General features: G+C 37.7%; 1 protein-coding gene across 1 annotated transcript in view; it reads right to left on the reverse strand.

Moving 5' to 3' along the window:
• The window catches only part of LOC121738588, a 257,205-nt gene that overhangs the window by 31,447 nt on the left and 210,312 nt on the right, over window positions 1-15,446 (reverse strand). The window contains exons 9-10 of the mRNA XM_042130748.1: window positions 3,601-3,694; window positions 601-823 (exon numbers count right to left, since the gene is read on the reverse strand). Coding sequence (XP_041986682.1) covers window positions 601-823; window positions 3,601-3,694 — 317 coding nt within the window. The remainder of the gene's footprint in view (window positions 1-600; window positions 824-3,600; window positions 3,695-15,446) is intronic.

Genomic DNA, 15,446 nt, shown 5'->3' on the forward strand with positions numbered 1-15,446 from the left:
TTTTTCGTTTCGATGAAATGTAACCTATCTCTATCTAACTTTTATCTATGTAGCTTTTTCGTTCGCTCCGTAAGTCGTAACATCTGTTGCACTGATATCTTTCAATATAATACTGAAATCCTATCACGGAACGCCTAGAACGTCTACAAAGAGAAAGAATTGTATTTTTGTGTGTATGTTTGTAATGAATAAACTCAAAAACTACTATGCCGATTTCAAAAATTCTCTCACCATTGGAAAGCTATATTTACCTTGAGTAACATAGGCTATATTTATTACTAGATAAGATTAGGGATCCTACTACTATACTATACTTAACTAATGTAATCCAAGGTGTAAGTAAGTGTCTTTCGTCGCATGCGCTGCGAAAACTATTGACGACAGAACAAAAGTATGTTCTACAATATTAAAGAAGTAAGAACATATCTATATCTACACACAAAACTCCACCACCACCAGTGCAAAGCCGGGACGAGCCGCTAGTATGTAATAAGTAAGTAAGTAGCAGTAGAGCAAGATAACTCAATAATTGTTCTTAATGAGGTGATAAAAGTTATTTTGCTCATAGGTCCTCTTGCCTCATCAACCCTATATACTCACAATCAGCCAGCGTGACTTTCGCGCGGTATCCAGCGAAGTGCAGCGAGTGGTCGGAGCGGAATCTAAATCGGAGTCCATGAGTCCGCGACTGGTAGCGCAGCAACTTGAGTCTGCCCCCCCAGTCGCCGCACAGCCGCCGCACTCGGCCCCCCGAAGTCTCTCGTGACCACCCCGCGCTCACTGAGTCGGACTCGGACATGAGCGTCTCCAGTTCCTCCCATACCTGGAAAAAGTACTATGCTATAGAATTATCTTGGATCTAAGAAGTATAATGTTCGTATTTAAAATTATTGTTGTGCAGATATTTGGTTGATTGTGGCTGTTGTGCTTGTACGCCTAAAATGTCGTGGCTGAAAGAAAGGAATAGCCTATTGTAATGGACAAAAGATTTATTATTTAGGTATAAAATTTGACCTCAGCAAACTGAGCATGGCCACCATCGAAAGGTTTATTCTTACGGTAAGGTAGACAAAGTGATGGATTAAGAAAGGAAATCTGTCAGTTTATCCGCAAAAATTGTCAGTGTCTCTATTCTTTCGCATTTCTACTGTAGCCATGCTAAGCTTGCTGTTGTGTTTTCAGAAAGTAAGGGACTATAGATGCGTGATCTTTGTAAGCGGTATTAAGATTCTGTTTTATAATGATTTAAAAATGTCATCGTAATATGGAAAGCGATCTAGTTACTATAAACATTAAGGATGATTGGTCATTATGATCTCATTGCAAATATAACCCAATCACCTTCCAATTTAAATCCAGATTTAAACGGCACGTTTATTGCAGTACCAAAAACCGTAATAACGTAAAACGGATAAAGCCGTCACAACATTTCGGCGGGACACGCATAAGTCAGGCTTTAGATATCCGCTAATCGGCGGTTTGTGAATGACATGGTTTTATGTAATTTGTGGTTTATGCGTTATTAACGCAATAATTTATGCGATAACGGTGGTGTGAGGCTACAATGCTTTGATGCGTTGCGTACGGTGCGTTGTGGAACCGTGCATTATTCCACGCAATGCTTTGTGGCGTCCATTAGCCGCTACATTCCTGCATCGCGCTATTGAAATTTTCTAAGCTGAAATCAATCACGTGTGTTTCGGCCAGACCAAGCATAACGCCTTGCTTGGTCGGATTATCTTCCTTTGCGGCCACCACGCATGTCCCCATACTTTATTCCACGGAATGTAAAAGCTTTGCCACATAACTGCATTGCGGCAAAGTGCGTCAACACAATACAAAACGGTGACAGTCATCATTCACCACCACTTGATTGTAACGACATTTCGTTAGGGCTATATATTTCACTGGGACACAGCGCAGCCACCACCACTCGTCGGTATACCAACAAAAAATACACCGCAAAAAAACGATACCAGATGAACCTTCTATAGTATATAGCAAGGGTCACCAATTAGTTTTGCTCGGGGTCCGTTTTAAGAATTAAAATTACCTTCGCGGTCCACACATAAAGAAAAATTTTTGTTATACAAATGTAATTGCAGAAATTACAAAGGTGTTTATACTTTATTTGCATCATGAGAAAAGTGAATTTTTTGTTGCTACAAGTTCATCAGTATGTCGAGACTGAAATTAATTTTTAAAGATGAACATGCTTGATCCGCACACAATGGGTCGGCGGTCCGGATGCGGACCGCTGTCCGCCATTTGGTGACCCCTGGTATGTAGTATATCAGTGTTTTACATTTTGTCGGTGGCGACGACTGGTTCCGCCGCTATATATCACCGGGACACCACCATGGCGTCCCGGTGACATAAAGCCCTTAAAACACTTTTCTTCTCTTTCAGAGAGAGAGTTTAGCATATCATAAAAACTAGATGTAAGGCGACAGCGGCAACGCTCCGCAACGCAAGCCTCGCCTCATGGCCTCGCTATAAATGGGAATGATAGACAGACGAATTAGTGTAGTCAGGCTTTGTGGAGGATTAAGGCTTTATTTTCATACAGGGTTTGGTAAAATCGAATAAGTATATTTTGGACTACATACTCTTATTTAATCGAACATTTCATCCTGCTTTGAATTAATTCCCACACATTTCTCGGTATAATAAACTACGAATTGTTACTCTCTAAAATGTAGGCAACATTCTTTTTTCGTCTAATCGGTGTTGCCGAATGTTGTTGATGCTTAGCAGGGACACTTAGAGACGATTATAAAGCTTCAATTTAATGAAGAGTTTGACAGACAATATATGGGACTTACGTCAAAATCTTTATTTAATTACGGTAAAGTAATAATTTAATTCGTCCCTGAGTGCGGCACTTAGACTCTGCTAAGACCTAGTACTAATAGTATTAGAGTAGTAGTAGAAGTAGAAGTAAAACTCTGGAATCAACTGTCAATGGCAGCAGTACTTCCAGACCAATACGACCTGCAAACTTTCAAGAAGAGAGCGTATTCCCAAAGGACGGCAACGCACCTGCAGCTCTTGTAATGTCGCGAGTGTCCATGGTGGACGGTAGTTGCTTTCCGTCAGGTGGCCCGTTTGCTCGTAACTCGTTTGCCCCCTTGTTTTATAAAAAAATCGGCCAAGTGCGAGTCGGACTCGCGCACGAAGGGTTCCGTACTTTTATCGAGCGAAAGTTGGCAAAAAATTGTGTTTTTTTGTATGGGAGCCCCCCTTAAATATTTATTTTATTTTAATTTTATTATTAAATATTAAAGTAAAATTATAATTAAGAATATTGCGAGTATCTCAAGTGCCTACCTGCTACCATTTTTGATTACGAGCAAAAAGGCCAAAAAATCACGTTTATTGTATGGGAGCCCCCTTAAATATTTTTTTTTTTGCTTTTCGTATTTGTTGTTATAGCGGCACCAGAAATACACAATCTGTGAAAATTTCAGAAGTCTAGCTATAGCGGTTCTTGAGTTACAGCCTGGAGACGGACAGACATCAAAGTCTCAGTAATAGGGTCCCGTTTTTACCCTTCGGGTACGGAACCCTAAAAAGTAGTAGTACTAACTAATCTCTCACCTCGTACTCCGTGCCATATGCGTGTTCTGTCCAGGCGTGGTCTGTGGTGTTGGTGACGCCGGTCTCCACGATCTCCAGGAAGTCGTAGCTGCAGCTGTGGAACAGACGAGTGTTAGTTTGACTAGACCAGTAAAAGTGGAATAAATATTACTTATATACTTATTTTGTAAAGAAGAAAGGTTTGCTTAGAACTACCAAATGATGCCCGCAATACTCTTACGCTAAAATTCATTTATCGCACGGGAACCGTACATTTTTCGGGATAAAAATTATCCTATGTCCTTCCCCAGGACTCAAAGGATCTCCATACAAAATTTGAGCAAAATCGTTTCAGCGCTCTGGTCGTGAAGAGGTAACAGACAGACTGACCGACACACTTTCGCATTTGAAATATTAATAAGGATGGATAAAATCTTGCTTATATTATGAAGGATAAAGGTTTATTTATATCGAATACACTCTGAAATTACTGCACCGATTCTGATATACTTTGGCTAACGTATAGAGTTATACAACGGAAAGAACATGAGCTACTTTTAATAGCAGTTTACATAGAATACATACTACGGTCGGTCTACGTTTTACATTGAAATGGACTAAGAGCAAAGTGATATTTGTAAGATGATTATATTATGCTCAAATTACTTCTAAGTCAGAAATTAACAGATATTTAATAATTATTAATTAAAAACACAATAGCTAACTAGCAGGCATAAAATGAAAACTTCAAGATTAATCCAACGGTGAACTCGTACCCTGAAATTAGTCCCAAGAAGGGATGCATTTGCATTAAATATTCATATTTTCATCACAGAACCTGTGTCCTTCAAGTAAAGTGACTATGAGTCACAATTTAACGGGACAGTCCTATCCCAGGGTTACGGGATAATTCGGGATCCCGGGCAAGGGAGATCATCCCGAATATTGTGAATGAACATATTAAAATAAAAAATGTATTATCCCGAAGATTGTGAATGAACACGTCACTACATATTATAAAACAAGGTCGATTTTTTTCCCTCATGTCTCTTTGTTCCCTTTAATCTATAAAACTACGCAACGGATTTTGATGCGGTTTTTTTTAAGGGTTGAGTGATTCAAGAGAAATAATAATAACATTCATTAAATAGGGTAGAAATACTGTTATTTTTGAGGTCTCTAATGTGATGTCACAAATAATTTCATTTTTTTCCGCTTACATTGCAAACGCAGGCTGAGCCCTACGAGATTTATCAAAATAATGTACTAAGTATTGTACACTATGAAAAGGTCTACAGAAAAGTCCGCGATGGATATCCCACAATAACATTTAATTTGTCATTGACTTTTAACTTCAAATAAGCCGGTGAATTGTAAATAGACAGAGCTAATAAAATAATAAAAAAATATATTAATAAAGTCGTATACAGTATTAAGCAAGATTTCCTTTGAATTCATTTATATTAATCCTCCACAGAAATAAAACTCTTAGAAAATTGCTCTCTTAATTAATTCTTAGATTACTCAAGACATAGAATATAATGCTGTTCTTTTGTTTGGATATCTTATATTATTCTGAGTTCTGACAAATGAAATGAAATATAAATGTCAGACTTACGTACTAACTACTTTATTAGTCATGCATGTATTACAGAATTTAATTCCATATTTTGTAGACGTAGAGAGCTTTCCTATTTTTTTTTCGTTTAACAAGGTAATATTATTATGAGTATAACAAAAATAATTTATACAAACTGAAAACCCATTTTTGGATCATATTTTGTTAGACTCATAAAACATTATGATTTTTCGATTAACAACCACACACAATACTTAAACAAAACCAACTCCTTACGTAACTTACAACAACACAAAATTATATGACCTTAGCACAATGTATACGAGTCCTTAACAATAACAGTGTATTTAAGGAAGATACGAACAATAAAACCCATTAAACGCAAGTATGTCACGACCTTTATCTCTGCCAGCATTAAACGACTCCATAACATTTTAAGTTTAAGAGCGGGGGTTGCGGGGGCGGTCTTTTTACCCCCGTCCCCCTTGGGCAAGGGGGAAGGGGGGTAAAAAGTGCGCTTTATACAAGTGGGTCAGCCAGGCTCTATTATAGAACTGATTTAGACATCTGCGCCCCGCACTCAACTGGATGCGGTTATCTGTTACGCCGATAATGGTGTCGATAGCGTCAATGTTTTTTATTATTTTTCTTGGTAGGGTAGGTACTTGATTTTTTATTTTCTTAGGTGCTACAAATATTTAATTGTGTAAATATTCTGTTGTATTTTATTCACTCCATTAAAATACGTGTTATTTTAACGTGACTGTGCCAGAAAGAGGTCATTCTCAAACCTATCACAAGCCTATCATCTTTTTCGCAAATCTGGCAATTTGATTTTAGTGCATGTTTGTATAATTCTTTGATATGACCTAAACACCGTCTTCGTCGTGAGATTCATGGGTGAATTGCAGCAGTTATGGCTAAATTTGGATTAAGGAAAACCATTTAAAGAGACACAAAACTTTAACTCAAAATGTCAAAAGTATTCTGTGCCTCGTTATAATAATTATTATAGTATACTAGTTCCGTTACAAAATGCCGCATCCAGTCATTACAGCTCCATGTCCAGTTAAGTGCTGAGTCACCGATATGTAACCTGACTCCACAGACCCTGCCAAGACAAATGTCTTCGCGAGCCAAAACCCATGATTTACGACCACAAAATCACTCTGACTGTCACTGTCCTGAATATTCCGTTTTTCTGGCGACCCTACTGTCATTATTTTATAATTATTCACTTGTCATTACTGTCCCAGATATTTCGTTTTTCTGGCGACCCCGGTATCGTTACTTTATTATTTTAAATAGCGCGAGCGCTCGCCCTTTTTTTTTTAATATTTTTGTTATCAAAATTTTTGATATGCGATAGTTGAATAATTAATCCTAGTAGTACTGGTACTACTACAATCGAATAAATGATGCAATCACAACAAAATTACTATCACATTATGACTTCATCAAAGGAAAATATCTCTTTCTCGAACCTAGTATTTTGTTATTTTAGCGTTATCAAGTCTTTCTCAAATTGCAGGAAAAGCTTGAGAAAGTTTTGATAAGACCAATAAAAGTTAGAACCAACATTCCTTATTATGACAGTTTGTAGTACTTAGCGACAGTCTTAGTCCACTTCGTAGCATTTATAGTACGGGAGCCCTAGACCAATTTTTTTTAATTACTATCAAGCAAATTTTTTGTGAGTAGCCTAATTTTGATAAGACAAACAACATTTTTATTTGCGAAAAATCTCGAAAGTTAATGAGAAACTAAACTGAAAAAAAAAAGCTAACAGAGATTTGAAGAGATTTGACTGATGGTCCTAAAATATGGACTGTTTTATTTGTAGGACAATGTTACTTTTAAATTAAATGACTATTAATCTATCAATATACAAAAAATCAACAAAACTTGGTTGACTACTGAACCTTAAAACGGAACCTTAACAAGCAGATTTTTTGTATGTTGAGTTTTTGAGCTTGTTAGTAATAATTAATTAATAAAAAAATTGGTTCTAGGGCTCCCGTACTATTAATGTAGTTAGCTACGAAATGGATAGTACAAAGTGAATAGTGATACGAGACGTGGTGCTACGAAATGCTACGTGGTGCTACGATGTGCTACAAAATGCTACGAAATGCTACGAAGTGCTACGCGGCACTACGAAGTTGCTACGAAGAGCTACGAGATGTTACATGGTGCTACGAAGATGCTACGCAATGCTACGAAGACGTGTTTTGCTGTGCTACGAAATGCTACGATGTGCTACGGCCTACGTAATACTATGTAGTACTAAAAATACAACCTATTGCTACGAAAATGCCACGAGGTACTGCTCATAATATTTTGCTATCTGGTGCTACGAAGGTGCTACGAGAGTGCTACGAAATGCTTCAAACTGCTTTAAAACACTACCATGATGCTAAGAAATTCTACATGCTAAGAAATGCTATCGATATATCGATATTTATAATGCTACGATCTGTTTGCTGATGATCTGTTTGATCCAAATGGAAAAAACAGAGCCGTTCTATATTCGCTATGTCTGTACTCTGTGTGTCTGTCCTTTTTAATATTTATAAAGTTTAGACAATAATCTATGAGCTTGTTTTACAAACTTCAGTCATATTGGTTTTACAGATGTATTGAGTCTGCCTGCTTTATAAATCACTAGCTGTCCCGGCAAACGTCGTTTTGTCATATAAAGTATTTCGACACAGCGAAATATACGCTAACTGGTAAATTGTGAAACAGACCTTATGTAAAATAAAAAACCAGATAATGCACCCATCAATGTAACATCGATCTTTAAAATAATATTATCATTCTTAAAAAAATTAAATATCGAACAAGTACACAAAGTACCCTAAATATTTACTTCGATCTTACATTTAACTTTGATAAATTCCTGTCAGAAGATACACTGTAATGGCTCCTTTAGAAGTGATAATAGAGAGTCGGTAATAAATACGTCGGTGTCGAGATCGGAAGAGATACCGCCGTGGATGAGATATCTGCACAAACGAGATAGCTCCGCGGACGGAAAACGTCAATCTGTGAGTTATTAGCGGAGCCACGTTCTATAAGGCATGGCCGCTACACACGTTATCCGTATTCGATTTCCGAATTCGTTTTCCGTCGAAAATCCGAATGCATGGAATCTGTAGAAAAAACATTAACTGGCACACACGTTGTTTTTTTCAGAACGGAACGAATTCCGCACGTACGTTTCAAGTTGAAGTCGGCGCGTTCGCGCGTGAAAAAAGAGCACTAGCGCTAGTCTTACGGAATTCCAAATCGTAATTCCACAGTAGGAAATCGCATACGGAAAACGTGTACGGCCAGTCTTAAATGTCTTGACGTGTTAATAAGTGTGTGTTAATTACTGTTAGGCTGGATGTATATGTGAGGCGCGAACGCACGATTTGGCGGTTACACTGAGAGATGACAAGCAAATGTATGTAAATGACAGCTCGATCGTGCCGCTATTTAAATAAATGGTTTGAGGAGATTGCTTGTGAGCTCACACTGTAGCCGCCAAACTACGCATTCGGTTGGGCGAATATAAATCCAGCTTTAACGTACAGATCTCCGGAAATAAGGATTTATGTTGTTCAATAGCTTTGTCCACACTGTGCCTTTTTTTTTGTTCATCAAGGGCATGCGTTATAGCGCAGTCAACATCGCACGTGAGGCATGCCTGCGACGCTATGACACTTTTCTTTCCAACGCGGGTGGATTTTGATGCATTCAATTATTGAATATGCCGAACGAAAGTTGAATAAAAAGATGATGACGAAAATTGAAAATGAAATTGCATAGTGTGCACAGGCAGATATTGTGCAATATCTGCTACCACCGCTACTAAACGCCTGTTGCTTATCTGTTGCAAGATACTAGATCCAAAAATATTTAAGAACTCAAATTGTGACAAGAGGGCACAGTCCTAGTTTTATTGGATAGGTATTATATAAGGCGCGCGGCGCCGACTAGCAACATTACAAGAACTGCAGGTGCGCTGGTGCGCTGCCGCTCTTTTGTGAACATACCACTTGTCTTGGGATCGTTTTCAATATAGATTTGAGCTGATCTCACATTTGTCAGCACCGTACGCGCTGTACGCAACGCATAGTACGCGAAATGCGGCGCGTACGGTGCAGACGAATGTGCGAGGTTTCACATCATTTCATACAACGAATATACGGCGCGCTCGGCGCGTGCGTGCTGATAAATGTGCGATCACCTTAAAGAGGAAACGTTACAAAAGGCAATTTTGAATTTAATAAAATGTCATTCTTTTAAAAGTCGTTTTAATAATACTGGAACGTCTTTGTAAATGTTTCATAAAAGTGTATTCTGAAAGGTATCGTTATGAGGTTATTACCCATAATAAGAGTTTTACGTTACTTTCACGGTTTTATTACAACAATATTACACAACGACGTAACAAAGTATCAGAAATAATGCTTTATTATTTTAATGTTATAGAGCAGTGGTGCCCAACCGGTAGCTCCCGGGGACCTGGTAGCCCGCGGCCTGTTTTCAATAAAATAGAATAGAATATTTTTATTGCAAGAATCTAGTGATACATCTATTTGCCAGGGATGCGTAAAGCATCTCCCCATGTTAAAAGAAAAGGTGCCCGCGAACAATTTAGGTCAAATAAATTTATTTAATAAACAATAACTAAATTACCTAGTTTTCTTTATATCGCTTATGATTTTTTTAAACTTCGTGGTGCCCGCGAGGCTTATCGGGATTTTCAAAATAGCCCTTGAAGCAATACCAATTGGGCACCACTGTTATAGAGAAAGGATTTGTTTATTTGTTTCATTTTATTATTTCAAACTTCAGTGATTCAATTTGTGTGTGGGTTACAAGATGTGTATGTCGTTAATTTGTTTAGAACTTCAACAATGTTAAGTTGGGTTAGATTACTGTCTGTTGTGAATAAGTTATCTAAGTTATGTAGCCGTGGTTTCCAGTTCATATAACATCACATAGACGGTAGAATCTATAACTTCATACTAATACAATAAAGTTAATATTCATAGTTTTTATGTCTTTCAGTTTATTCTTTTGCGTTAAACATGGTCCGATTTTGAATAGTATGTAATTATGCAAAGATTAGATCTAATCTCAAAAAGGTCATAGCCTCTGTTTTTTACGTATTCTGTAGCATCATTTAGCGCCACGTAGCATTTCGTAGTACCTTCATAGCATTTTGTAACAAAAAAAAAATGTTTTATTTCTGAGTAAAATTGAATCAAATTTTTTCAGAATGTCTACCTGATGCCTACCACCGGTTCGGTAACTACCCCGGCGAGAAGAACCGGCGTAAGAAACTCGCACGGGTCCCACTTTTTACCAAAAAAGTGAGAGAAAAATTGTTCTTTTTAAAATTAAGTTTACAATTTTGTAACTTAATATTATATACAATGTCAACATACATAATTGTAAGTCATAATATAATAATGTAGAAGTAGCCTTGCAAGAAGCCATCCTACTCCCAAGATGTGCCATCTTCTATGAAATCATTGACCTTATAATAAACTTTGGCACACAAACGCTCTTTGACTACTTTTTTAAATTTATTGATGGAAAGATTTTGAACGTTTTCTGGGATTTTATTGTAAAGGCGTATACATTGACCTTTAAAAGATTTACTGACTTTACTAAGTCTGATCACTGGCATATCCAGCTTGTGCTTATTTCTAGTATTTCTACAGTGAATGTCACTTTAAACTTTAAATTTATTTATATATTTTCTAACATATATTACACTGTCTAAAATGTGTTGAGAAGCAATAGTTAGAATACCAATTTCCTTAAATTTATCTCTCAGAGATTCTAAAGCAGACATTTTATAAATAGAACGTATGGCTCGCTTCTGCAGCACAAATATTGTATTAATGTCGGCAGCGTTTCCCCATAAAAGGATTCCATATGACATCCTACTATGAATATAACTAAAATATACTAATCGTGCCGTGTCTTCGTCAGAAATTTCTCTAATTTTTCTGAAGCCTACCTGAGCCTACCTGCTAGATTAGCAATGTGAGGACCCCACTGTAATTTACTATCAAATGTAATACCTAGGAATACAGTGTTATCTACCAAATTCATCTTCTCATCATTTAATAGCACATTGGTTTGGACTTGCCTAACATTGGGCAAAGTAAACATTTAGTTTTACTAGAATTTAAAAGTAAGTTATTAACATTAAACCAATGTACTATTTTTGAGAGAGCACTGTTTACCTCGTCGTAGTTCGACTGTTGTCGCTTCACTTTAAAAATAAGTGAAGTGTCATCAGCAAAAAGCACTATCTCATTATTATTATCCTTTACTACTCCTTTACTTCCTATTTGGCAACGGAATCCTACGAAGTCAAGATTTTACGAAGAAGACAATATTCAAGATATTATATCGAATACTAATGGTCCAATCCGGCTCCGCCCGTGATAGCCTATAGGCTATATAAGTCTATCTTATATCTTTAAACGAGCAATTCTTGTATAAGGATATATAATTGGAATCAAGGAATCGGCTCAAACGATTTACATGAAATTTTGCATATAGGGGGTTTCGGGGGCGATAAATCGATCTAGCTAGGAATCATTATTCTCGGTCTCGGTATATTTAGCTCGGTCAAATAGCTAGTAATTATAATAACACTCTGGGACATCTTAGTGATACATTGGTGAAACAATTTTCGAAATCGGCCTAGTAGTTTCTAAGATTATTGCATTTAAACAAACAAACAAACTCTTCAGCTTTATAATACAAGTATAGATTTTAATTTTTACTTTAATAATATTTACAAATGCAGCGATGTTGTTCTAAAATTTATGACTACGGCAATAGCTGTACAAACAGCTATACGGTTAATAGTTTTGTTTGTTCCCCGTTTCCCGGGATCCCGAGGAATGTCCCGCATTCCGGGGTTGTTTACGCGTTAAAATATCCAACTTGAATTCGGAGATTATCGTTAAACAACAGTTTGTTTTTAGAAACTTAGAAATTGAGCGTTGGTATTTGACTTAGCCAAATTGCATTTGCTAATTCCGATAACGAAGCTAGATATAACAAATGTATGGGATTTGATATAACGCATCAAAAGCGCCACGACACTTATGCCCAGTTTCTAAGGATTTTTGACAAGAGTTTATCTTTTCACTTACGTTGTTAATTATAGTGTTTGTGCGTTTTATGATGATATGCGTGACACATTATAATTGACAATAGTAGGGAAGTTACCTAATAAAAATTAATCGATAGTTTAAAAAGATCGAATCACTTCGTAAAGGAATTGCAATCGAAATTATCGATTTCGTACTGACATTTCAGTGGTGCCGGCGATTTAAGATGGCCGCCCTTTTTATCGATTTGATTTCGATTCAACAGAGTCAATCTCTATTGACATAAGTTCCGTTTCATGCATATGACATTTTTCAAATGTTTTCTTGTGTTTTCTTTACACAATGATTTTATACTCCTTGTACGGTGCACTAACACGTACAGTGAACTTGTACGGCTCGGTATGACATTGACCGGCACGTTTGAACTTGTATAAGTTTATGCATTTACGACGAAATATAGCAGAGCAACAGCAGAGCAATAGCAGAGCAATAGCAGAGCAACAGCAGAGCAACAGCAGAGCAACAGTAGAGCAATAGCAGAGCAACAGCAGTGCAACAGCAGAGCAATAGCAGAGCATTATCAAGCATCAAGAGCGTATTATTTAACATCTATCATCAGCATTAGCATCTCTATCAGCATCAGCATCTCTATCAGTATCAGCATCATCATTATCATCCAGCATCCAGCATCTGTAGGAGACAACCCCTACATTTTGGTCCTTCGAAAGGAGTAAGAATCAACGCATCTGTGGATCATCAGGAACATCGCCTATCAACATGAAGCATTGAGAAGAAACTATAAGGCGAAACATCGTCAAGATCACAACAGCTCAAGACGTAGGTACAGCGCAACATCGTTACTGCGAGGAACATCATTTATTATTTTGTGTGTTTTGTTGTCTTGATAGGGTAGCGAATCGGCTCCACCGGTCTCCCACCAGCGGGTCGCCCCGGAAGAGTTGAGACAGCACGCACATCTGTAAAGAGACTCTTAATACACTAAATACATCCTTCATCATCATGCAGGAGCTACTCGCACGTCAGAGCGCTATAATTAAGGAGATTGAGAAGATCTACATCATTTATAAAAAGGACTCCGCAATTAGAAAAACGCCGGAATACTTTCAAAAACGCATTGCGGCAATAGACAACTTGTGGGGTGAATTTGAACTTAATAACAACACATTGCAGGGAGTCGAAGATAAGTCATCAGAATATTTCAAGAAAGACATCTACATCGAGGTAAAGAATTTTTACACAACATTAAGAGCCACTGTGACAGCGGATTCAGAAAGGCCTGCGACACCAACAATCTCGCAGCTTTCAACTCGCTCGACTTCCAAGGAAAATGCAGGAACTCAATTTCAAATTCCAAAAAATTTATTTCGAACAAGTCAAACCTCGACTGGACTATCAAGAGATTTTGGTACAGCAGTACGCCAATTTTCGGGCACTAGAGCGGCAATAAAAACGTGTCAGCGAATTAAACATCGAAGAGAAATGGGAGATCGAGGATGAGCTGCATAACCTTCAACAGCGATGGCGTAACATCGACGAACTTCACCTGCGCATAGACATTTTATCATCGGGAACCGATACCCATTACGAGGAAGCATTCACAGAAATAGAGTCAAAATATATCACCGCAAAAAGAAGTTTAAATCAAAAATTATGCTCTAACGCACATGTACAACAATCTTTGCTCCAGATAGATATACTAATATTTACTGGTAATTATGAACAATGGCCAACATTCCACGATTTATATACCGAATCAATACATAATAACAAATATATCACTGACGCGCAAATAATGCAGCATTTAAAATGTAAAGTTAAAGGGGAGGCGAAGCGCATAATTCAACATCTTCACACATCAGCAGAAAACTACGAGATCGCCTGGGAAATTTTAAATCATCGCTACAACAATCCTCAGCTGCTTTTCACCAAACAAGTCGAAATCCTTCTCAGTCAACCAACCAGTCACAAACAGTCATCTTATGAACTGAAGAAGCTCTACGACACCACTACCGAATGTATTCACGCCATCCATAATTTGGGAGTGGATACTAACAGCTGGGATCCGCTATTGGTCCACATTCTTTGCAAAAAACTAGATGTGGACACCTACACCAACTACCAAGAGTCCCGCAAGGAGCCACGGTCTATTCCTACACTTGAAGAGTTCATGACATTTATCGAGAGTAAGTTTACGGCCTTAGAGCCTATTCAGCACAGGGAAAAGGAAAATAACATCACAAGAAAACAAGTTTATCAAGCACCGAGATCGTCAAATTATAACAAAAACTCGACATGGTCGCAATATCAAAACGAACATTCCCAGAAAGGACAATATCAAGCCTTTGTAACATACAGACAAAAATCATGTGTTGTATGTAAAGCATTTCACGATCTCTACATGTGTACAACATTTTTTAACCTATCAGGCAGAGAGCAAATAGAAATTTTGCAAAAAAATAATATCTGCATAAATTGTCTCTACACGCATCATAATAGACCATGTATATCAACGCGGCGTTGCAAGCAGTGCAATGGACCGCATAACACGAAAATTCATGAGTCAGTCGTGTACCCAAACAGCAAACTGCAAACATCGCAGAACGTGGACGTGTGGCGGTCAACATCGAGTACATCGCTCTCAACAACAGGCGCTCCAAATTCCAGCAAAACACCTAAACGTCACTATTCATATGCAATATTAAAATAAGAAGAAAATGTATCCAAGAACTGGGAAATCAAGAACAATAGCAAAGAGTCATCAGATAGCCTCAAACAGTTTATTCATCAAAATGAGTCACTGGGTCACATACGTAAAGAAAAATACACCACAAACAGCATAAGTGTCCCAGGTCAGGACTCGACTGTGAAAGGAGACACCTTTACGTTGCTGGGACGTCACAACTCGAACAACATCAATATCAAAATGCAACATCAGCAAGGAATTATGCTACCTACAACATCAACATTGAATAACTTTATTATTACATCGGTCTCCATACCTAGCACAAAAAGAGACGATGGAGTGTACGGGACCATACAGCAACAGATTCCTGGTCCAAAGAAAGCGAACATCTATGACTATCAAGCAGTCGGGAGACGCCGTCATCACAAAACCCAATTGCTGACTAACA

This window comes from Aricia agestis, chromosome Z, assembly GCF_905147365.1.
Source record: "Aricia agestis chromosome Z, ilAriAges1.1, whole genome shotgun sequence".
NCBI classification, from domain to species: domain Eukaryota; kingdom Metazoa; phylum Arthropoda; class Insecta; order Lepidoptera; family Lycaenidae; genus Aricia; species Aricia agestis.